The following is a 24010-nucleotide window of genomic DNA, read 5'->3' on the forward strand; positions in this document are numbered from 1 at the left end:
GAAATGAGTCAGGTGGTGGAGAACAGAAATCTGAAAGGAACTGAAGCATATAGTGGAGACAGAACAACTGAAGAAAGAAGAGTTAGCAGCACCAGACAGAGGTCACCATTTGATAATAATCTACATCCAGCACCACCATCTAAAGTCTGACTTCCCCTCTGTCTGTGCAGCTTAACCAGCAGCTGACATGCAGGCATGAAGTAACAAACGGACATGTAAATGAACACCTGGGCTCCCGAATGCTTCTTCAGATCCAGTTTCTTACAAGGTAATTTAAGCTGAACAAATACAAATCACTCAGAAGTCATTTATGTCATGGTGAACTGGGAAATGGACTATTTAATTTTACAAAGCAACCTCTAACTGGGGCTAATTGCATGCAGCTTATTTCTGCTGGTGTCTCTTCCCATGTGAGGTGACTGCATGTCTCTATCCTCTTCTGGCTCTCAACACCGCAGTTTGAGATTTTTCTCTAATCTCTTTCTTTCTTTTCCACTTTGAGCTTAGATGTCCTGCTGGGATTGTTAACCAGCTTCCAACACAGACTTTTAACCTGCTCTCTCAATCACGATTCCGCCGAAGCTTTTATTACCCTCCTCGTCTTCTTTTGTGTGCTTACTTTTGACTGACAGGTTTTGTATTTGTCTCGGTGAAGCAGCTATGATTTTTTTTTTAACTTACAAGCCATAATTCATATTATTACACCTAGATCATACCACATGACTAATTGTATGTAAAGGGTCGCTTGTAGTTATTCCATTGAGCATTGTCAGAGTACTTTTCAGTTCCTGCTAGCTTAATGAAGAACTTAAAGCATATCTAAAATCATTATTTGAATGTTTTTGCCTCAAATCATAAAGGTGCACTTCATTTCTCCTGCATGTGTGTCTGTGGAAAAAATTCTAAAGAACACAAACAACCAAACAAACAGTTCTTTCCCAGTACCAAACTACAAAAAACTGTTAGTGTAGCTGACTAAACTGCATTGTTAGCTGGAAGTCCTGGCTTACACCTGTCTCCCTGTTGCATCCAGAGCAATCATCCACTCATTAGCCGTTGTACGTTGTAAAAACTAAAACAACTTTATTTTGATGTTCCATCAGTGTCACAAATCCAAAAATTAGCAGATGATGTTGGATTCCATGATAATAAACACAATTCTAACAGACAAGGTAAAAAAATGTGCGACTCCAAACCAGTCTAGCTTCCACTGACTCCACCCACTGTCTGTGCCACACACAAGCCTATATAAAGAGACTGTGTCCTCTCATCAAAAAATAAATTATAATAGTACGTTAAACAACCAAACCTATTAAGTTTTTCTACACTCTAAATAAATCTATAAACAGCCATTAATAACCTGAAACACTGCTTTGCCCCATACAGTAGTGTCTAACTGGTCAACATGGAGTAGCATTTAGCAAATGGCAACATACTTCCTTTATGAGTTAGTGACCAAACAGAGTGCAAATGAAACCAGTGTTGAAAATGCAGTCAAGCAAAAGCAACATTTGGCGACAGCAAGCTTTTCACTGAACCTGAAAAATATGTTATCACTTGTCGAAGTGAGACTTCTGTCATTCAGATATTGGCCTAACATCAAATACTAGTATCTACTATAGTGATAGAAAAAGTAAAGAAAAAACAAAATGACTCAGAATGCAAGTTACATGACACCTATCTGGTGTTTGTGACTTTTAGCGAACATCTACGATCATTAGCTGAAGTTAAACCAGAAAAAATTGATATATAGCTTTGACAGTAAGCCAGGCTTTAGCTTGAAGGCCTTCAATCTGTGGTTGTTTGTGAAAAGCAGACTGTTCTATATCTTCTCACTCTAACAATGATCAATTTTACCATTTGTTAAAATGGTTTGTTGAGTGTTTTTGTTGTTTTGTATGAGAGAAACTATTAGGACAAACTCATCCTCCTAAAAAGGCAAATGCAAACATAAAGGCTAAATATAACAAGCTAAGCATCTTCAGCATCATATGGTTGTCATTACCATTAATATATAATGATCATCAACACTGTCATTATCATCATGGTTCTGCCTCCTTTAGTAAAAACTTCTTAATTTTTATTATACATTCCTTTTGTAATCATTTCAGCTTTACAATTGGTTTTATCAAGGACGATCAGTGTGGAGTTAAGTAATTGGACTAAGAATCCGAATGAGACAGTTTCAGCGTGGTGATTACTTCCAGGAGGCAGCGGTGCTCGAGTGTTGTGGAGAGGTTGTCTCTAATGTGATTAGCTGTCTGTTTCAAATTAAACACAAGCCAATAATGAAACAAGGGACAAAGTATCCCATTGTCCTTAGCATCCTTACAGATATCCTCACTCCTCTATTTCTTTCTCTTTTGAAAGCTTTTGTTCTGCCTTTCACTTCCAGCACTTGTCTTTTAAGAAATCGACAGTAAAGAAGAGGTGACTGTGTGTTCGTGTGTGGTGTGGGCATGTATGTGCATGTGTTTTCGGGGGTGCAGGGTGGGTGGAAAGGAGAGAGCACTCAATCCCAGTGGCTCTGGGGAGCTGTCAGAACTGATAGTGCTCTATCACTTGCAAACGGAGGTGCAAAATTGGCAGAGCTGAGCACTGCGCAAAGCAGAGGATGATGGTCCCTCTGTCCACTGGAGCCTGACTGACTGAGACAGAGAGGACTCGGAAAGTGTTCAACCAGCTGCCTCACAACTTGAAATGAACAGGCCCAAGCTTTTCAAAATGCAACACGGAATTCAGCATACAGTAGCAACAGGGACGACAAAATATCAAAAATCGGAAATCCTTTCTATTTGAAATGCAAATGACTGAGTAAAGATGCAACTATTGTTTCAATGGACATTATCCTGTATTGAGACCTTTTTCACCACCTAAAGCTAGAGAGCAGGTTAGCCTAGCTTAGCATAAAGACTGTCAACTAAAGCATGGTTTTGTACTTCTGCGTTGACACTTCGCAGCAGTGGCTGATGCGGACATGAGCACTACATACTTGTGCATCAATGTGTCTATTATCATACAGCAATGATTGCATGGTGGAATAGAGAGGAGACGTCAGAGAAGGTTAATGTTCGGCCAATGTACGGCAATTCAGGAAGTGCTGTAAATGCAGGAAATGCAATGCTGTCCAGTGGACCAATCACAGGGCTTGTCATCTGTGTCATTTCGATGCATAGTACATTTGGAGGAGGTGCCCGTTAGGCTATAGGAACGTCGGAAAAGAGCTATGCAGACCTATGCTGTAGCCTACGGCATTAATTCGACGCAGATGTATAAACCAGGCTTAAGAATTTAAAAAGGTAGAAGGTTAGAAATTCCCACAACTAGCCTCTACAGAGTTCAGATTTATTGTAAGGGAGTTGCCTTACAGATATAACTTGGTTGAAAGCTCAAGTAAGGCCCCTAAGTGGACTTAGAGTTGCTTTGAAAAACTAAAAACATTGAGCAAACCCCATGAACAGATCAAGACATTTCAATTAAATACCCTGGGATATATATATAGATAGTAAGTGACTCTGAGTCAAAATTGTTCAGTTAAACTATTTTCCAGTATAATGTGAATATATCTTTTTGTTGTTCAACATGATTTTTGATTTTGTTTCATCAAGGGACACACATCTTTCAATGCTAACAAAATGAACGCACTGTGCCTGAAACAAACGAGGATATAGTATGAAACTGGGACACAGGGAAGGAGTTTAATCAACTCTTACAGAGATTACAGTCACGTTTAAATCAGATTAAGATATCGAATTAGTGAAGAGATCATCACAATCCGTCTTTTCTTTACAGTGGGAGAACATAAGCTTGATACATAGGAGGAAATATATGTGCTTGTCCTCTATAATTCTTGTTTTTTAAACACACAATGATAAAAAATGAATACTTTCTTTCAAATGATTTCTGTAGTAATGTTATTAAAAGTGGGTCTTTTCTGAATCAAAGTGTATTCAGTGGCCTCTCACCTGTCCCAGACACCAGTGCTGTGCTGACGCTGCATTGTGTGTAGAGCAGAGAGACTCAACATGTGAAGCTCTCAAACAACAGGAACATAGCTGTGTTCTTGGCAGATCTGCCTCAACCAGCTGACATAAACACACTGTGAATTTGTGAGTGTTTCTGTGTGTGTGTGTGTGTGTGTGTGTGTGTGTGTGTGTGTGTGTGTGTGTGTGTGTGTGTGTGTGTGTGTGTGTGTGTGTGTGTGTGTGTGTGTGTGTGTGTGTGTGTGTGTGTAAGTGAGAGAGAGCACATGGAGGCTTCCTAAAGTGATAGGAGCCTCAGTTAAGCTGTTAATACTTGGTACTTTAGGTGTCGAAGAGGTTATATTAATACTATTATCATATATATATATTATTATAATAATAAAAATTGTTATTATATAGTTATAATATTTACAATAAAACCTAAACTCTTTTGAAACATGTTGCTGGCATCAAAATTAAAATGAGCACATTTTTTCATAAAACAACTAGTTACTAAGTTCAACTTGGGCTATTAAAAATAAAGCATAAATAAGGAGTTAAGGCAAATTTCTTTTTGAGCCACTAATTCTTATAAGGTGCCCTTAACTCATGCACGTTCTCCAATAGTTACCTTCAGCAGGGCAGCAGTAACGTTGTACAGGGCAAGAAGATACATTTTGAGCAGAAATGGATACACTTGAGGACCTTATACTGCTATCAAGTCTCGTTGGCCCTGTGGCATAACATTATTGGAGTCCATGTCTATTAAATCAATTCACTGATGCAAAAACATGCATAAATTGTCTAACAACGTTTTTGAATACAGTTTTATTCCAAGCTTACAGGAATCAAACTGCACAAAGGCAAAGTGGTCATTTGCTCGCAAGGATGGTTGGACATGCTGACTGTCTTTAGGTTGAAAAAATCTGTGAACTTCTGTTGTTGCTACTGTGGGATATTCATCTTTTTCTTCCACTCAAAGCAGCCGTGGTATCTCATCCAAACTTCACAGAAAATCTCACAAATCAAATTAGCAAACAGTAAATGGTACTCTAAAGTAAGAATCCCTGTTAGAATCGTCAGAATAGAGGCTAGTAAGTTAGCTGAACGAGATGACATTGGAATACTTTAAGAATACTTTAAGATCGAAAAAAAAACATTTGGCAAAGGTAAATGAGACGCCACCATAACTTTCAAATGTCACGTCAAGAAAAGGAAAATTCGCGATTTGGAGAGAAACCTGAATAATTCATTTTTTTTGAGCGAGATATAACCAGCAATATATATTCCAAAGGATATTACATATTGCTTTACAATTTGTGTATCATCCCAGCATGAACTGTTATGAGCTTAAAATACTTCAAAACTACTGATTGCAAGTAAAAAATGTGATTAATTTGCGATTAATTGTGAGTTTTCTATAAACTATCATGAGATCAATAGCAATTTTGAAATTGTATTGTTTAGCAGCCCTAGTTTCAAAATTGTACAAGTTGTCTTTGTACTTTTTTCATTGAGATATGTTTTAAATTTACACAGCATCCCAGCTTGTTTGTAAGTGTTTTCTTTGTTTAAAGGCTAGTGACAGCTGGATGCAAGAACCACTACTTCAAAGCCTTCAAATTACTGGACCATAACTTCCTGTATAGATGAAGCAAACACAATAATTCCAGAGTGCCACATCTTGTGTTTCTTCTTGTTTTCTGACGAGGACGAGTTGCCCTGAGGTTTAACAGGTGTGGATGTGACAGAGGTGAAACTGTGCGTGACCTTCTTTTACTTTGATGAATGGAGATACACAGGAGATGGCAATAAGAAATAATCACACCCTTCATCCCCAGATAATCTGTCCTTTCTGCCTGTAAGAGGTTTTAAATGAGAGATGTAGATATGAGTGTTGCCTTTTCTTGTTTCAAGTTCAGCCTCTCTCTTTCACGCCCTTATGCTATTACAGTAAGTGTATTAGGCTGTTTTTTTTATATGACACATGAACCTGTGAATGGCAGTAACAGTCATCACCCAAAAGCATGCTCTTCCCAAATATACAGAGCGTAACGTAACCTCAGCTTAGCATGTCTGTGTGTATGTTGAGGCTATGGGTGGTGTCTCATGAAGATATCTCTGACTGGTCACACAGGAAACCAGATGCTTTCGAGGGCTGAACCCAAACACTGCTTAAGAAAACAGCTTCCTAGGACACAAACATGTGACAATCCTTTTGTCGAGTTGAATCAGCTTCACTTAAACCTGCACCTTGGATAAAAAAAACACAAGGATAACAAAGCCTGTCACGGGGCATCACTCTATTCAGGAACTGGTTGTCCTTTTTAAACATTTATGGACAAAGCATGCCCAAAACCAAACCCACAAATTAGACCAAACTTAGAGAAAGACAGTCTGGGAAAATACCAGAAAATACCAACCAAACGTCTCTGAAAGTTGCTCCACAAGCAGGGGGCCTCATAGCAAACACAGAGCTCTCCTTCAGTTTCAGTGTGGACGTGAGAACAGCCACAGAGAAGACAGAGGGATGTTGTAAAAATACCAAAGTCCAGGAGTAACACTTCTCTGTCTGGTTCTCTGGCCTCTGATCTCTGTCCTGGCTTCCCCTCGTCTCATCAACATTTGGCTGTCAGTGAAGAGTCTCCTGGGAGACATTGATTTGCCAATTGCTGAGACTTAAAATATTGCAAAAGATGCTTGTCTTGTCAAGCACTTGAATATGTGCTTACTCGTACAGTATTATTGTAGCCAGCAGCCTTTGACTGAAGTTGGCCCCTGTTGTGCTGATAAGTGTTGAAACAGGGGTCAGCTTGGTGATGTTAATTTGAGATGCTGAAACTGTCAACAGGACTGAAGTCTTGGTTTTAAACCGGTGGCTTGATGGCTTTTTCCTCTGCCTTCATGGTGATCTCATCTGTCAAAAACATTTAGCACCCAACTTTGGAAACTAACCCCTAAATATAGTGTTGGTGTCATCCTCCAAACATTATTCCCTCTTATCAAACCTCCTTCTGATTACATACTTTGTGCCCTCGCTCTTTTTCCTCCTATGGATGCCCCCTGATCTCTTCCTCCACCTCTGTGTCCTCTAACCACTTGACACCTTTTCAGATTCGTCCCCATCCGTTGGCAGACAGCGTGCATTTCACCCTGCAGGGCACAATGCAGCGATCCCCCGCGAATCAATGGCAGATAAATCAATGCTATCTCTTTTTTCCATGCCTCTGCTGCCATCGATTTTTTCCCCCTGTTACTTTGCTGTTTGTGGAGTCTCGAACTTTGCTCAATTAAACTGAGTTCACTTTCAGGAACAAATTGTAACAGCGTAAGGCTTTCAGCTCAGAGACAGACACTAATGTTGGCTGTGGATGGGGTGAACGAGAGCTTTATTTATGAGATGCTCTATTGGAAGAGAAGCTGCAGAGGCTTTTATTGAACCTAGATTTATTGTGAACTCTCATTCAGATGAAGCATGCTGTAGGCTTGTCTTGATCTTTGATTTTGAATCAGAGCTAATACCTTAAACTGAGACAAAGCAAATATCCTTTGATCCTATTTACTAAGAAAGAAGGAGGCCTAATTAGCATGTGAATAACCCTTGCATTGGTGCTTTAGTGAAATGCTCATAGGTTTCTTGGCAGGAAAATTTCAAATGTGATTTCATATCTAATTCCAAGGCTTTAGATCCTGTCACTGGGAATGATTTCTGGGAAATGAAACCGACTCAGATGTATTATTTTGAAAACTACATTTAATATAGCCCAGAGAAAATTATCCACTGTGATATTTCGCTTGTCTCCCCCATAAATAATTCATTGTTTTTATGTGCCCTCATGCTGCCTTGGGGATTGGAACAGCTGAGTGTTTTCACAACGTATTTGTGTCCAATCTTGTGCGTATTGGGCGCGCTCTAATCAAACCACAGTAAACATGCCTTGAATGTTTGTTGAGTCATCTGCTTATCAGCTAATCAAATGGCTTATTTGCCTGCCTTCCTGCGTCGCTGGAGCACAACACGGCTCTGGTTGAATATTTTTCAATTAATTTGTTCATCTGTTTGATTGACTGTGCAGCCACACAGCAGCTTAGGTGATATGATTGAACACCACAGGCTTTAATGTATGCTCTATAGGTCCTCTGCAGCAATGAGGGGGAGATGTGATTGCACTGAATACATTTAAGGAATAGACTAAGTCAGAGGCTCTATTACACTGGAAATTTTACCTTCCCAGCCACACTTTTCACCATTTTATTTTTGTGTCATGTTGGTGTAAGACCACACTTAAGACCCCATTTGTACATACAGTTCTGTACCTATTTTTCTGTGAAACCAACTAGCATTAAGTGCAAGTCATGGAGAGAATTTCAAAGGCACAAGCCAGGACGGCGACATGGAGCTGCCAGGGATTGGTGAGCAATCAGATAGGGCAGAATTGATGACCTGGCTCAGGATGGATTTCTTGGAGCGGGCTGCCAGACCGAGGTAATACTTTCAGGCTCTTATCAGCACTGGCATAAGCTGAGTGCTGCATCACCCACTTCCCAGCGTCAGCTTATTATGAGAGTCCATGATGTGTGATTGCTTGTTCTGCCTTTGTGTGTCCCGGGGTCTGCTCTGTGCTCCGGACACAGTGTGAAAGAAGGAGAAGAAGAAGAAGAAGAAGAAGAAGAGGAGGAGGGCTACTGAGAGCCTCTGTCACAGTAAAACCCTCCACTTCCACGGTGTAGTCATGACGTTTGAAAAAAAAAAAGGTGCTTCGCAAGGTTTCCTGTGACTCATATAAGCTGAAGATGTCAGTGAAGGAATTCAGCTAAGTTAAATCGACTGTCACATATGCCATATTTTTTAAGACTGTCTTGCTGAAATAGAGGCTATCAACACCTTGAGGCAGAATATTTCAAGTACACACAGGACATGTGTGACCCAGTGCATTCTGGGACATTACCACAGTATAGATTGCTTTATTAATCTCTGGTCATAAGGACGATATACTGTGTCTTGTGTTGTATCTGGGTGATCGCACAGCAGCCATCCTTTCATATTATAAACTGATTATTGCTCTTCTTATTATCTGCGCAGGATATTTCTCCTATAGGAGTTTCAAACCAATTAAGTTAAATGGCATTTACAGTCTCCAATTCATAAACAGTAGATTCATTTTGCATGCTAATCACATTTAATTGTATTCTGGTTGCATAATAATGTTTTATTTCTCCCTGTAGATTAGCCACGGAGCAGCCTTCCTGCAGCTTTGAGTGATTCAGTGTCTTGCTTAAGGGCACATCTGCAGAGAGGGTGCCTGCAGGTTTGGGCTCAGCTCTTTCCATTCAGGGGCGCTGCCTTTACCCTTTAACTGAGCTGCTGATAAAGAGAAAAGAGTGATTAAAGATCTCAATCTGCATCCTGCCTCTGCAATTTATATCAGACGGGTTTTTTTTTTTTCTATTTCCGCGAATAAACAACGTGGTTTCAGACGCATGGACGCCGAGCATCTCTATGGTAACAGTCCTCAATTACCGATGATTGGCCAACCCGTGGGAATGTTTCTATTCCCTCAGCACAGTGATTGGTCGGTGGGCGGTCTGAGCAGCCTGACAGTCTGCAGCGTTCCGGGTTATTGTCAGTCTCGGCAGCTCGGCACAAGGGCAGGACCGCGTCCCGGAGCGGCCCGAAGCAGCTAGCCCTTTATTCAGACCGAACCTTTTCTTATTGGTTTGAACACCAAAGAGAGCATCCTGGAGCACAGCTATCGAGCAACTCCACAGCCTCAGCTGGAAATCTGAGTCTGAATCGGGAGGCGAGACATCTGAGAGGCTGCCGACACCGCGGAGAAAGTGACGGACGGAGCAGAGCCTGAGCACCGGGATTTTACACCGCGTCAGTTTCGGATATTTCAGGCAGCTGCTTTGGCCCAGCCTTGATTTCTTTCAGGGTACCTTCATACAACATTGCCTCAAAAATAATACTAACATTTATATCATAAAAACCCTCTAAGGTCTAAAGTGAGCTTGCGGACCACTTTATACCCATGCGTAACAGCGGTGGATTTTGGAATACTGCGTAGCAGTTCAACAATCCAGTTTTTCGAGTAACATTTCTGTTATTTGGAAATATCTACAAACAAAAAGAAGAGCACCAGGACCCTTTACTTCGTTCTGGGGGCTAAACGCTGAAAACCCGAGGCGCACTTGGTGCGCAATTCTTCCGAGGACGCTCCTGAAATTGCCGACCTGCGCTTTTGCCCTCGACAAAAATTGGCAGCCGAGTCGAGAGAAAAAAGGCAAAGGCTTATTAACTTTGCATGCTAGAGGCTAGAGTGTGGAATCTAATTCGCAGGGTTATACCGGTGTATTTGCATATACCATCGGAAGAGGAGGATAAACTTAATCACCGCTTTACATCGACGAAGCAGCTTCTGGATGTTGGAGAACAGAATGAATCTTTTTAATTTGGACCCCAGAAGTATGAGGCAGATTGCTCAGTGAATGCTACAATCTGCATGGAGTCCTAGTCTGCACTACGGAACAATTTATGGTAAGAATGCGTTCAATTAAATTGATGTTATTGTAAATATATCTGTAAGTCTGACAGTCTCTGAATGGTTGGGTTGATTCTTACAGCAATTGATGTAGCTACTGTAGGAGCTTCGCTGACACAATGTAATTGAAAAAAAGAGGAGTTATAGCAGAAAATAACGAATGTCCCTTTGAACCAGGATGTTGCTCATATAACGATGTCTCAGATTTAAAGCCTTTGTTTCCATGCGTGACCCTCTATAAAGGAAGTGTTGTAAAATCGACTTGTAGAGAGCCGCTCCCGAATGGCTTTAGGGACTGCTTTGATGTGTAATATTGGTCTTTTCAAGTATGGCTGGCAATTAAGTGTATTGTCGCGGGGATTGCACCGCAGGCACCGCAGGAGGAGTATGTGGCATTGGAGGAGTGTGCGGCTCAGAGCAAAAGGTGCGAATTTTTCATCTGCACGCCCCCGTGCGTCACAGCGCGTGGGGAGGGTGACTATACTGTGGTCTGCTGCAATTAGTGATTTTTCACCCTGGAGTGTTAATGATATACAATCTCTTTTTATGGCGTGCCTGCATATTGTGACAGGCTTTTATCAAGGTACTCATAAATCGAGGGGCATGTGTTCGTAACGCTGTAAAACTTTTCACTCCGTGCTCGGCGACATGCATGATGCTGTGTGCTGCATTCAGCTCTGGAGCCAATTTGTCATTGTCCTGTGAATTCTTCTGCAAATTTGTCCTCTGCAGCCCAGGCCTCCAATGCAAATAGCAATGTCTGATTATCTGGTATGTAGCCGAAGTTCTCGTTTATTTGAATTTCAATGTTGGCTGATAAAGTTTTGGCGTTTGGACTCCTGTGAACTTTGAGCTTTAGGGTTTGCTGAGGTTGTTGTTGGAATATTTAGCTTCATCGCTCACACTGCACATAAATGAGGCTGCACATTATGCTGACTGTGCAGTGAGAAAGCTGCACACAGTATGTTTTATCATTAAACTACACGCATCCTCAAAATCTATCTTCCTCACCGGCTCCAGTCATTCTCTCCCCAGCAGCCCTGCAGACAGCCGGCTCTCTGAATGTAATATGGGCCCCTACAGCAGGCAGGCGCCCCCACAGTCAGGGCACCTGCCATAGAGCCTTCCTGCCTGTATTGAATAAAACATCCAGTGATGTATGAGGCAGGGGCTGCACCCGAGGGGGCAGAACTGCCTCATTTACTTCCTCCACTCTGCGCCTGTGACCTGCTGAGCAAATTGTGCTCATATTAGCTCTGCGGCTGCTCCTCACCTAAACAAATAGTCTTCCCAGCATAATGCTCGCCTTAACTCAACATGATGGTTGGACAAGGCAGGGCAGAGCGGACGGGCAGAAAGGCTTTAATATCTAGGTCACTGAATTACCTTTTGGAGTTTGTAGGTCTTGTTTTTCTTTTCTCTTTATTTTCTGGCTTGCTTTTAGATCTTTTTTTTCCTGTAACATTGAAGCTTTAAGTATCCTGCTGCAAGACTTCACTCACATTTCATTTTCCTGTGCTTTCACCATGTTTCCTTTTGCTGTACACCTTCAACTGTCTTAACAAAGCCCATCAGTTATCCTAAAGAATAAAGCACTTTTAAAGTTTAAAAAAAAAAATGTTACATTAATGCGGATCACTCCAAGGTTGTAATACCTTACTTGCTAATAAAACTTTTTAAAATCTAAATGATCACATTAATATAATCTGCTCTTTAAATTTATGCTGCAACAGTTGAAAGGTGGAGAACACATTTCGGCATGACATTAATAAAAAGTAATTCACTGAAAGTGACATTTTTATCAATTTTCAGCTTGAATAGCGTATCAGTTTGGTTGATTGATAGCTTTTGGGTTCCTTACTGTATTCTTTGCTTATTAAAGTGGCTGCCTGAAGTGAAGAAGTGAGCTGCACTCATGAATATCGTTAAAGTCGCTGAAGTTTAATTTCCTGCCCTGTGTATTAATCTTTTTAATCCCTGCATGGTTTGATTGTCTCAACACCTACCCAGAGGCAGCAAAACTCATTTTGTCACTTAAGATGACTAAAATAGTAGATACAGATGTGTGTGCACATGTGTGAGAAAAAGTGTGTGTGTTGCTTCAGATATACCCATCCCTGAAGGGTTTAAGCTTTGCATGTCTATTCTTGTGTGGACTCTGTTAATGAAAGTTCTCCTTTTTATTCACACAGATTAAATAGAATTTATAGAACAGATTTTCAGTCTATATTCTGTCCAGATAGCATTAAAAACATTTTCTACCTCTGTCAAAGAAAAGAACAGGCAGCTCTTCATAGATTATCTGATATCTTTACAAAGCACAGAGCTTCTTGTGGGAAACACTGTCGGACTCTTTATGAAACATGAATGTTTCCTCTCAAAGCAGTGTCAAAACCAGCTCATTAGATACCTGATCAAAGAGTTGCATATCAAGGAAAAGTCTACAACAGTTCTTCTTTTAACACCTTTCATGTGCAGGCAAACAAAAGAGATGTGCCTTTTTTAGTACTTTACTATTTTACATGATTTAATATAAACTTCATTGCCTGGGCAGAGAGATCTGTCTTACACATCAGCACTCAGGGGTGTGAAGACAGAACGTGTTAAAAGCAATGTAAAACAGAAGCCTTACATACAAATGACTGTGGAGATAAACCAACACAGCTTTCAGCCAGACAGTGTGAATGACATGAGGCGAATGTGATGTTTAGTTTCTAGCAGAGATGATTGTGTTGTTGAGTCTAGCATTAAATATACAAGCTGAATTGGTAGGGATGTTTTCTGGTTCTGTAAGTGTTGTTTGCTTGACCTTGGACTTCTGTGTTGTATTGGTTGAGGAGGGAAGACATTGCGACACCTGGATATCTATATGACTGACCTCCATTTATTTTGATGAATACAACCTGTTATAGAACCTTCATGTCAAATGTATTGCCTAGTTCAGCTCCAACAACAAATACATACAGAGAGTCAGTTACTTTAGATGGCTGATAATTAAAGCTCCTGTGAGGATTTTGGCCATGTTATGAAACAGACTGAAAATAAAATTGATAGGTCACAGTGAGTGAAATGTTTGACTGTTAAAAGACAGCAGCAGAAGCAGGACTTTTCCCTATACAAGACAAGATTAGAGTTATCACAGTCCACAGGGGGCGCCAAAATTGATACAAAGTTCTTCACAGGAACTTTAAGTCAGCAGCAGTCACTCTTAAACAGCGTTTTTTTCAGTGCAAGTTTGTTGAAATAGAAAAATTGAGAGGCTGGATGGACATAACATAGTAGGAAATAAGAATTAACTGTCAAATATGATTGATAAAGGTGAAGTGGGATAATGAATCAGCTGATAGAAGTGACACTTACCTCTCCCACAGGGTACAAAAGTGTAAAATGGGAAGGGAAATAAATTCTAAAAGTACCATAGAAAGAAGTTTAAAACTGTTGTACCAGGTAGATTTTGTGTACATTTTACATCATGACAGTGAGGGATTGGGGTACTGTATGAACCTGTTGCATTAGCTGCAACCATGCAACAACCTGCACTTCTATGTTACTGTTTGACCCCCAGGCTTTAGAAGTTGGGCTGTTTTTGTTGTAAGGTTTTGCTTCTGCAACACGGGAGAGGGGAATAACAACAATGTACTTACATAGTTAAAAATGTAATAACAATAATAACAGTAATGATAATATAAAATAGAATAAAATAAAATAGAATAAAATTGAATAAAATTGAATATGGCAATATTACAGATATATACACACTATGTACACTTATATCTGATTGATATATAGTGATGTAAGTTATTGCACAGATAAAATTGCACCAGGTTATTAAAAAAACAAACACAGTAAGAAAAAACAGTGCGATTCAGATGTGAGATTGACAGAATAGTTTGTTGGTGTGAATGATAAACAGTGACCCGGGAAAGACAGAGACATATTGCCAAGTCACTCAGTAACTGCCATGTAGTGAAATGAAGATGATAACAGATCATTAATGGGTAATTAACGGGACATTGTGGTGCTGCTGTTAAATAGTCTGATTGCAGATGGGATGAAGGACCTGCGGTAGCGCTCCGTCCTGCAGGGTGGGTGTCTCAGTCTGCTGCTGAAGGAGCTGCTTACATCTTATTCCATGAGTATCTTTTTTATTGTGTACCCTCACTCTTTAAAATGGATATCAGACGAATTAGTACAAACAAATGGTGACTTGCTTAAGTTTGTTGTAATTTTTCACAACTTTAAATATGCAACAGTTATCTTATTTTCATCAACAGGATCTGATTTGTATTCAAGAAGGTTTTCAGTATCTCCACAAAATAAACTAGTATGCTTGCTTGAACGCATCTCTGCCATGTTTTTGATGATTTGAAACATGTTGGTGAGACCCTGTGTGGTACCCTGCTCATTAGTCTGCAGATAATATCCCATCATCGTAACTGTAGGAAAAAGGTGAGCCTGACCACTGCTCTGTTCATGTGATCTGATCAGCTGACATGGCAGATGTTGGCACTTCTTCATCAGGGTTATCTGCAGCCACTTAGTGCATGACGGACAGCCATGATCCCCCCCTGACCTCCTCCCACTCCGCCTCCTCTCAGCCCCCTGTCACACTGAATGGAAGTCATGTCTCAGCAGGCCTTGAGGTTAATGTATAGCCTTTAATTTGGAAGGTTAGAGCACTCAGTCTACTTTTTAGCTTGAGAATGCTCTCAGGCATGTGGAAATACAGTCAAACTGAACAGAGCAGTTTATATGTGGTTAATGAGTACACTAGTGTGCTGTGTGGTTTGCTCTCTAACCTAGTCTGGAAAGTGCGGGGAGGCCTGCTCCCTTCTAAGTGTTCTTGGGGGGAAGAAAGAGATAAAGCAAATCTGACAAGCTCTCCAACAGCGATTTACTCTCCTTAAAAACAATGCCGCTCTTGCCTTCCTCATGGTCACATTGATTTGTTCTGGGTGACAGTGCAGGCTGCTGTGAAATCACCCCAGCGCCATTGATCTCAAGGAAAGGAGGAGGAGGAGGAGAGGCTGGCGACAGAGAGCAACATGGGAAAATCCTCAGTGTGCCCTCTTCAACCTGAACCAGTAATAAAAAGATGGCCCTGCTTACTATCAATCAGGCCCTGCTGTACTTCTTCAGCCGCTGTATCGCTAGTCTAGTCCTGCGCTTTGATTTGTTTTTGGAGACCCGTACACTCTGTTTGATTGCTATTGTTGCCTCGCCATGTTTCACATATCAGCTGAACTCTTTATTGCCGCTGTTTTCCCATGCCAGAAGCGAGGCTGTTTTTATCTCATGCAGGCCTCTGATTAATTCCCCCTCTATGCTGGTGTACTTTATCTTGAATGGGAGATATCTGATTCTCCTCGGCTATGAGGAAGATCAAACTTTAATGGAACAAGGAACTGCACATCATCCTAATCTCCATCTCCCTGCATTTGGTTGACTGCTCCCCCCTCGGGCTCTGTAGCTTCTGCAGAAGCAGGAAACACATCAGACAGATAAGGTGTTTTCTCTCCAGCTGTGGTAATTTATTCCCTGTTGACAATGGCCACCACTTTACATCTGTTCTGTTTGATTACTTGGTTAAAGGAAAAACTGGAAGAAAACACAGGAATTAATTAAGACTGGTTGACCTAAACGTGTGAAACTCTTCCAGAAGCTTTGATTGATAATTTAGTTTAGTTTAGTTTTTTTACTTGAAAACACGCCTGCTATCTTTTTATTTATTGACGCGGGAGATTGGGTTGTGCATGACCTACGTCACTTGTCTATAAAAGCTGTGGGAGAGCTACATTAGCTGCATGGATGTTTTCAATGCATCTGATTACACTCCAGTCAATACAGGAATTAGCTATTGACTGCTATTCTCTACCTTCACTTTCTCCATATCAACTGAATAACCGCACATTATGCTGACCAGCATACATCTGCTGCTGCATGGATGCATATTGTTGCAAATGGATAACACTTATGGAGTGTCACACCTCCCGCAGACGGCTTGTGTCTGTGACAAAAAGAAGCTATTACCCAATTCTAAGGCGGTTTGCTGTAAGGTAATGAAATTTCCACTGACTGGAGAAAACAATGTTGTCTGGTCCAGATTGTAATTGCAGAAGCCACCTTGCCATTTTTTCAGCGTGAATGCAACACGATTTAATAAAACTCTGGAGATTTTATCATTTATTGCCAGGCCTGGCAGCAGCATCAGGGAGCGTAAAGCTGCGGCTTGCACAGATAAAACTCGTTCAATTTGCTTGTGGAATTTAACCAAGCTAGAGAGCGTTACAAAAAAGGAAACCAGCATGTGACCCAAAGGGACACATTCATGTGTTGTCAGCTGTGATGTTAATGCAAAGCCACCATTTCCTTCATCTAAAGAAGGAAAAGTCTGGAATTTTCTATCATTTCCCCAGCTTTTATTCTTTGTGTCAAGAAAGGGTTGAAAATCTGTGGGATATTAGACCCCGAGGCCAAAGAGCTTCTGTGTGCCTGCCTCCACTCAAATACAAAAACATAGGAACATTGACATGAGGACATGTATGGACACACACACTTACACACACTCACAGACTCACTCACTCACAGACACACATACACACACAGACACACTCACACAGACACACACACACACACCACACACACACACACACACACACACACACACACACACACACAGACACACACACACACACACACACACACACACACTCCTAGCCCGGTTTTATTACCTCCTGCCTGCTGCTGGAATTGCTTTCCTCCCTCGAGTGAGCCAGGCAAAGCCGGCTTATTGTGTTAACCTATTGTGTGTCAAGAGCGATTGCAGCGTTCTTTATCTCTGTTTGTATTCGGACGGGGAGACAGGCAGAGAGGAGAGAGAGAGAGAGAGAGAAGAGAGAGAGAGAGAGAGAGAGAGAGAGAGAGAGAGAGAGAGAGGAGAGAGGAGAGAGAGAGAGAGAGGAGAGAGAGAGAGAGAGAGAGAGAGCACAGTGAGAGAGAAAGGGGGGAAAGTAGAGAGAGAGAGGAGGGGAGGGGGGGTTCGCACAGGAGCCAGGCAAGCCACCAGAGTTAGGACGGATGGCCGGTCACCTCGCTGCACTCTGGAGGATAATGATGGTTGCCTTAGCAATAACCCGCCCCACCCCATTCCAGACTTGCATCCAGAGTAATCACTTTTCACTCTAAAAGATTTCATATATAATTATAAGCTCGCTGAAATCAGCCTAATGGCTCTTTGCTGTTATTTAGCTGATGTGGGTTGACGGTGTGTAGGGAGCTGGAATTTGCAGATTTTGGTGTTGCTGGGTGGCTGCTTATCAGCTCCTATTTTTTTTAGGATGCTTAACTCTGTGTGTGTGTGTGTGTGTGTGTGTGTGTGTGTGTGTGTGGTGTGTGTGTGTGTGTGTGTGTGTGTGTGTCTGTATGTGTCAGCATGTGTTTATATCGGCTTTGCATTGAGCAGTTGGTGGAGTTTGACCTGGATTACCACAAGGCCAAAGCTATGTTTCCTGCCAGATAGCTGCCTCTGTATGACTTTGACCTATGCATTGCCGCAAGTGGCAACATTCATTCAAATAGATGCATCTGCACAAGCATACACACTCAGATATTCACAATTTTTAAGGGCTGACTAGAGGCTTCGAGTACTTCTTCTGGTAAGCTCTTAGTTTTATTAACATTTTTATTGAGTGTTGAACAAATTGCTGACCTTTTGTGGCATAATGAATAGCACAGCCTGCATCGGAAAAATTAGAGTTTTGGCAGAAGTGACTGGCGCCAATCCAAGCTGTTTAACTCATGATTTGCAGTGTGTGTATTCAGCAGGTGACAATATTCAATACAGTTGAGTGTTCTCCAACATTTCAATTCTTTTCTGTTGCTTTTTTTCTAGTTTCTCAGTCAGGTACGATAATTTGTGACTGTCTTCAATTTGTACTGTTCTCCAGCAGGATACTATAATTTAAGCGAACTGTGTTTTGAAGTGGCAGGGTAAAGGTATAATATCTGAACATGACCTCAATTTTAAGTGCCTTTCATCATCAGCAGCCACTAATGTTGGCACAAATTCCAGATTCATTTTAATGCTCAGCCAATTATCCTTTCCTCTTTGGAAAATAGATTTTTTTATGTAAGAAAAAAAGGTTTTGATGTCCCTGTGAACATGTGTGTGATGCAAAAAAGTTGCTGGTGTTGAAACAGATTTTGTGGATCAGATTAAATGTGTGCAGCCAGTTGGTTTTTATTTCATCTTCATTTATGGATATACAAATTATAATTTACAAAAAACAAAATCATCTTTTGTTATCGGAGCTTCTTCAAATAGCATCAGCGGCCGTGTCTGATAGTTACCCATCTGTGCTTTCTCTCCATATTCTGCTCAGTGCCATCTTTCCTTATCCAAGCTCATGCTCCATTGCTACAACTGACAGCTCTGCACGTCCTGGGAACCTCGTACAGATAAACTAAACATACAGCGCTATCCCCCACCCCCATCTCTATGGCATGCTTCTGTGGCTGCGTCTATAGGAACAGCTGTCCAGCTGTCACCGCACCCAGCCAGTCAGCCGCTCTCCAAGGCAACATCTGCAGAGACGGAGCGCACAGGGTTGGCCTGCCGTTCTCTGCTCGTTCCCCAAAGACCACAGAAGAGTGTGTCAGGCCTTTTGGTTGAACATTACGGCTGACAAATCACCGTATCACTGGGTTTTGATTGAATGTTATCTGCTCCTGTCTGTGCCACTTAAATCAGCTCCGCGGGGCATCAAACTGTAATGTGTTGACACCGCTTTACAGAGATCTGTTACTGAAACAACACATTGCAACAGTTCTGAGAATCTAAACACAGGACTGTGCAGCCAAAAGAGCACAAGACATTATCGTTTCCATTAATAGTCATCTGCCTCTGCACAGGTGTGTGTGTGTGTGTGTGTGTGTGTGTGTGTGTGTGTGTGTGTGTGTGTGGTGTGTGTGTGTGTGTGTGTGTGTGTGTGTGTGTGTGTGTGTGTGTGTGTGTAAACAAAATCCCAGCGAGCAAGGTGCAATGGCCTGGAACTGACGAGAACCCACTGGGAGAGTCTCTCCTTGATGTAGCTCCCCCTCCCCAACATCTTTTCCTCCTGGCAGCGGAGTGACGGTGGGGGGTGGGGGGGGGGGGGTTGTGTGTGTGTGTCGGGGGGCACAGAGCCATGTGAGTGGGGAGCTGAACAGAGCTGTGGTTCCCTCTGTCAGCCACAAACCAGGATCAGGGAGATCACATGGGACTCTCTCCTAGGACGAGCAAACAGCTGTTCAGTGTTTTTCTCTTACTCCTTCACCAGCTCACTTTGGTTTTTTTCCCCCTCTTTGTCGTCTTCTCTCAGGCTGTCATTAGCTTCTGTCATGCTCTTATTTTTATGGAGGAGTTGTCTGAAAATGGAGAAAATGCTCTGAGTGTTTCTGCAGACATGGCTTAGATGTAAATTTGCTCTTTAAAAGTGGCACAATCACTCCTGTGCCTCTTCTTGTTGTTTTGAGAACTTTTTAAAGGACTTGATTTCTTCATCAGTCCTCTCAGTGACTGAGGGCCTCTCAGGCATACTGTGTGCCTCTCCCACCAGACAGCTGCAGACTCATACAGGCTCTGGGCAAGCTTTGATGGATCCTGTTTACTGGAGCTGAGAGAATGCCTGGGTATCTCAAATTAAGTGTCACTTAAAGCTTGTCTTTTAGTCAGCTTTCCATTTTGTTCCCCCATCTCCTGTGACAGCACTGTGCTGCCAATTGTAACAGGGATTGAGAGGAAGACATTTGGTGATTACATATTCTGTCATGATTGAGGGGTGAAGCCAGCGACTCCAGGCAAAAACCAAATTCCATATGGCTGCAGTGAAATGTCTCCACCCATTGTGAGTTACACTCTTTGCTGATGACGGGGAATCGCCTGCTCATGACTTATCGTTTTATCATTCAAATTCAGCCCATTGATGCTCGCTGCTGTGATTGACAGCCAGGCTTGAAAGCCACAGCTATCTCAATTGAGCTGCGGCAGCCAGTTGGTACCCGTGACAATGGTCTCTCCTCTTTGCCTTGTTTTCACACTTTTTCTGCTGTCACAGAAACCTCACTGATTGCTTCTCTGCCAAGACAGCATCCTATTAATCTTTTAAATAAGGGCCGCAGCCCAGCAGCATTGTTTGCAGAAAACCGAGAGGACCCTGTGAGACCACAGTGAGAGTGAAAAAAAGGCAACAGGGGCTGAATCCGTCTCATTGTGGCCAGAAAGCCGAGCCTCCTTAAAACCAACAATATTAGAAATCTAATAGCTGCTGTGGAGATAGATGGTGCTGAGGTTTGAGGTTAGCCAACGCTCTCTAGCCCCACCTGATGACTCTGCGGGATCTCAGCTTCACTCTCCAGGTGCATTCTGGGCTTTCATCTGCATTGTGGCACTCTGAATAAAAGCCTCTGTGTTTATAGCCATTTTCTTTTTCTATGCACTTATTGATCCTTTCAGGACTGTTCCAAAAGGCTTTATTTTTTCCATCCTGGGCTCAAACCACATAACAGCGGCATAGTCTGAAATAGCAGAACCATTGATGTATTGTGATGTGACCTAGGGAAGGAAGAATAACAGCTGAACCCTTTGTCCCTCTGTACTTAGCGGTTTAAAGGAGACACAAACATGAATGAAATAAGGTGTCCTTCACATTTCTTACAACCATGAAAAAACTACTTGCCTCTTTCTTGAAAAGGCTTGCTGCTCTCTGATTTCACGGACTCAGCTTTTGTGTTAAATTATGTGTGATTTGTGAACATTCTCCAAGTGTATGAAGTCTTTTTTTGAGGCTCTGTACTTTCTTGTCAAGTAGTTGTTGATGGTGAAAAGCTGCAATGCTCCAGACACCTTCTGCTTTGTAATGAGGGTCATTCTACGTGAAACAGTCTCATAAAGCAAACCTTTCAAGTGTAAGGAACATGTGGTGGCAGTATTTGGCATCTCTGCAGTTTGGAATGTCTAAAAATGACTGACTTTATCAGTCCATTGTGTACCTTTTCTGCTCTCTGGCCATACAAAGCCAGTGAGGCAGTGCAACCTCAATGACTAATTGACTTGCAGGTCAGAGCCACATGATAGCAAGACTGCAGGTCAATGGAAATTGATATAGTTTCCCCTACAGGGAGCTACAGCTGCTTTGTGATCATCTGTGTGATCACGCTCCCTTGCATGCACACACACATGAGCGTTTAAGCATGCAGCTTCATCTTCTGTGCCTCCTGCACTTTGAAAACACAGTCAATCAATCCATTTATAACAACTCCTCAAGAAAGGAATACTGCTTTTTTATATGGCTTGTGGCACTTTCCTGTCATTGTCCTGTCATCTTACATGGTGCAGCTAGAAGATTATTGAGAGTCTGAACAATAACTAATTGGTGAATTGAAGGCCTTCTTTTTTAATTAAGGGCTTCAAAACTATTCAATTATGACCTGGATATGAAATGTTTAACATCAGATTTAAATCCAGTATTTTCTGAAAAATGTCCTCAGGGTTCTGAAACTGTTTTGCAGAGGTAAAGGTTTTCTTTCTATGTCTGCATGTTGTTTTTCTGCAGAAATTGAAAGTTGTCTTTGCTTTACGTGCAGCTTTTTGCACACAAAGACGAGCGACTGCCTGTAACAGTTGGTCCTTGAAATGCGCTTAAAACCACAAGCCAGTGTTTCCTCTCAACATGCAAATGTGTGCACGCAGGGATGTCTTTATGATCTTGTTTGCAGGTTAAACACAACACTGCTGTCCCAGATTCACTCTGCAGCCCCCCTCCACCTGAGTCTGATCCCCGGCAACCAGCCCAAGCGCCTCACATGCAGCCACGAGCCTCCTCCTTCTCCTCCTCTTCCGCCAGTCATCCAAAAAAAACATTCTCTCAGTTCCTCCAGTTTCAAAGCGCCCGAATAGCTCGACAGTGTTGAAGCACACCCCTCCTCCCTGACCCCTCCTCTTGGAGACGGCACTCTTGACCTGCTGCCCCATTGTTTCCAGCGGGGATGGATGAGCCAGCGCGATCCTTCACTCAATAGCCGCTCCATCTGTTGACTGCGTGACTCTGGGTTACAAGCGGGGATTTTGCTCCGTCTGTGCAGGGTGTGAAAGGAGCTATCTCAGGGGCTTCCTGAATAGGGGGTTTAAAACTGCAGAAGCAGGGTGTTATGATGCCCCTCACATCCCCATCCCTCTCCCCTCCACCCGTCATCAGCCCAACACAGCCGGCTGGGTGTGTGCAGGATGAGAGGCCTTCATTGTGCCTGTTCACAGGCCCCTAGGCAACAGGGTCACCTTGTCCCCAAACAAACGCTGCCCTCAGAGGGATTGTTGGCACTGCATGTCTGTGTTTCTGTGTGTGTGTGTGAGGGGGGAGTGAGTATTTGAGTATAAGAATGCATCATCAGGAAGAGGGCAGAGGCCTTGGCTGTGAGGACATTTATCTAACATCTCTGCCTTTCACATCAAGGCCCATTCAGGGCAACCCGTCTGCGTCCGGCTTTCAATGGACATCACAGAGAGAGAAACACTCTGCTGCTTTACAGGTCAAACTGCTCACACTGAGCATTTAGACCAACAAAAGCTGCCTGTGTCATTTTCTGTTCCATTTGCTGAAAGAAAAAAATGAATTCTCTGTGTTTTTTGTATAACGAGTTTGAGCTCACATCGAAGAAGATATTTAGCGTTCTGTTCTGCGTTTTGTTCCTCTTTAATGGAGAGTGCTCATGAACAAAAAGAAGCGAATCTGCGTCTGTTTTGACTGCCGGTTCACCTTCGGTAATTAATGTTGAAATTGCAGTCTGCCAGACATTTGTGCTGAGGTCCTCTGTCTGTCTGCGTGGGAGTTGTTATTTGGCAATTCCTTTTAGATGAGAATAAGCAAGATTCTGCCCTGTAGGATCCCTTTCTTTTTCCAGCATTCAGTTTACATCAGCTAAATGTCAAACCTATGTTCAAAATGATTCAGTCTTTGAAAATGCATTATTCTATTGCTGTTCAGATAGTAAATGCATATATTATAGTCCATGTCATTATCATCCGTGCTCTCTCTTGATTTTGATTTTTTGATTTTTTGATTGATTAAGTCAGAGGCTTTGAATCCAGTTCTTCTTTTTTATATCTTTCTACCAGGGTGGTCCTACAGTTTTTTTTCTTTTCACCAGGAGCTCTTACTAAAGAGGCCCATCTAAGCACCCTCATCTGCCTCATTTCCTGTTCCTTTTCCTTTATCACTCAGCCACAGCCTCCACCCCTCAGCTGTCACAGTCTGTCCCCAGCACACCTCTTACTCCGTTAGGATGATTAAAGCAGCCCGATCTGCTCTCCTCATGTCTCTCACACATGTGTTTCACCTCCACCTTGCTCCCCACGCTGAGAGACGACAAAGTGAGCAACAGTATCAGAGAGAGAAGCAGGCGCTGAGCCCCCTCACCAGACGAGACAGAGTCAAAGGAGGAGGGAGGGGGTATTTGAGTGGAATGAGTGGA

General features: G+C 42.2%; 1 protein-coding gene across 1 annotated transcript in view; it reads left to right on the forward strand.

Moving 5' to 3' along the window:
- Window positions 1-9561: 9561 nt before the first annotated feature.
- The window catches only part of fam222a (family with sequence similarity 222 member A), a 49996-nt gene continuing 35547 nt past the window's right edge, over window positions 9562-24010 (forward strand). Inside the window, exon 1 of the mRNA XM_034691050.1 lies at window positions 9562-10500. Within this exon, the coding sequence (XP_034546941.1) occupies window positions 10452-10500 (49 nt within the window). The 5' untranslated portion in view covers window positions 9562-10451. The remainder of the gene's footprint in view (window positions 10501-24010) is intronic.

Source organism: Notolabrus celidotus, chromosome 9 (assembly GCF_009762535.1).
Source record: "Notolabrus celidotus isolate fNotCel1 chromosome 9, fNotCel1.pri, whole genome shotgun sequence".
Taxonomy (NCBI): Eukaryota; Metazoa; Chordata; class Actinopteri; order Labriformes; family Labridae; genus Notolabrus; species Notolabrus celidotus.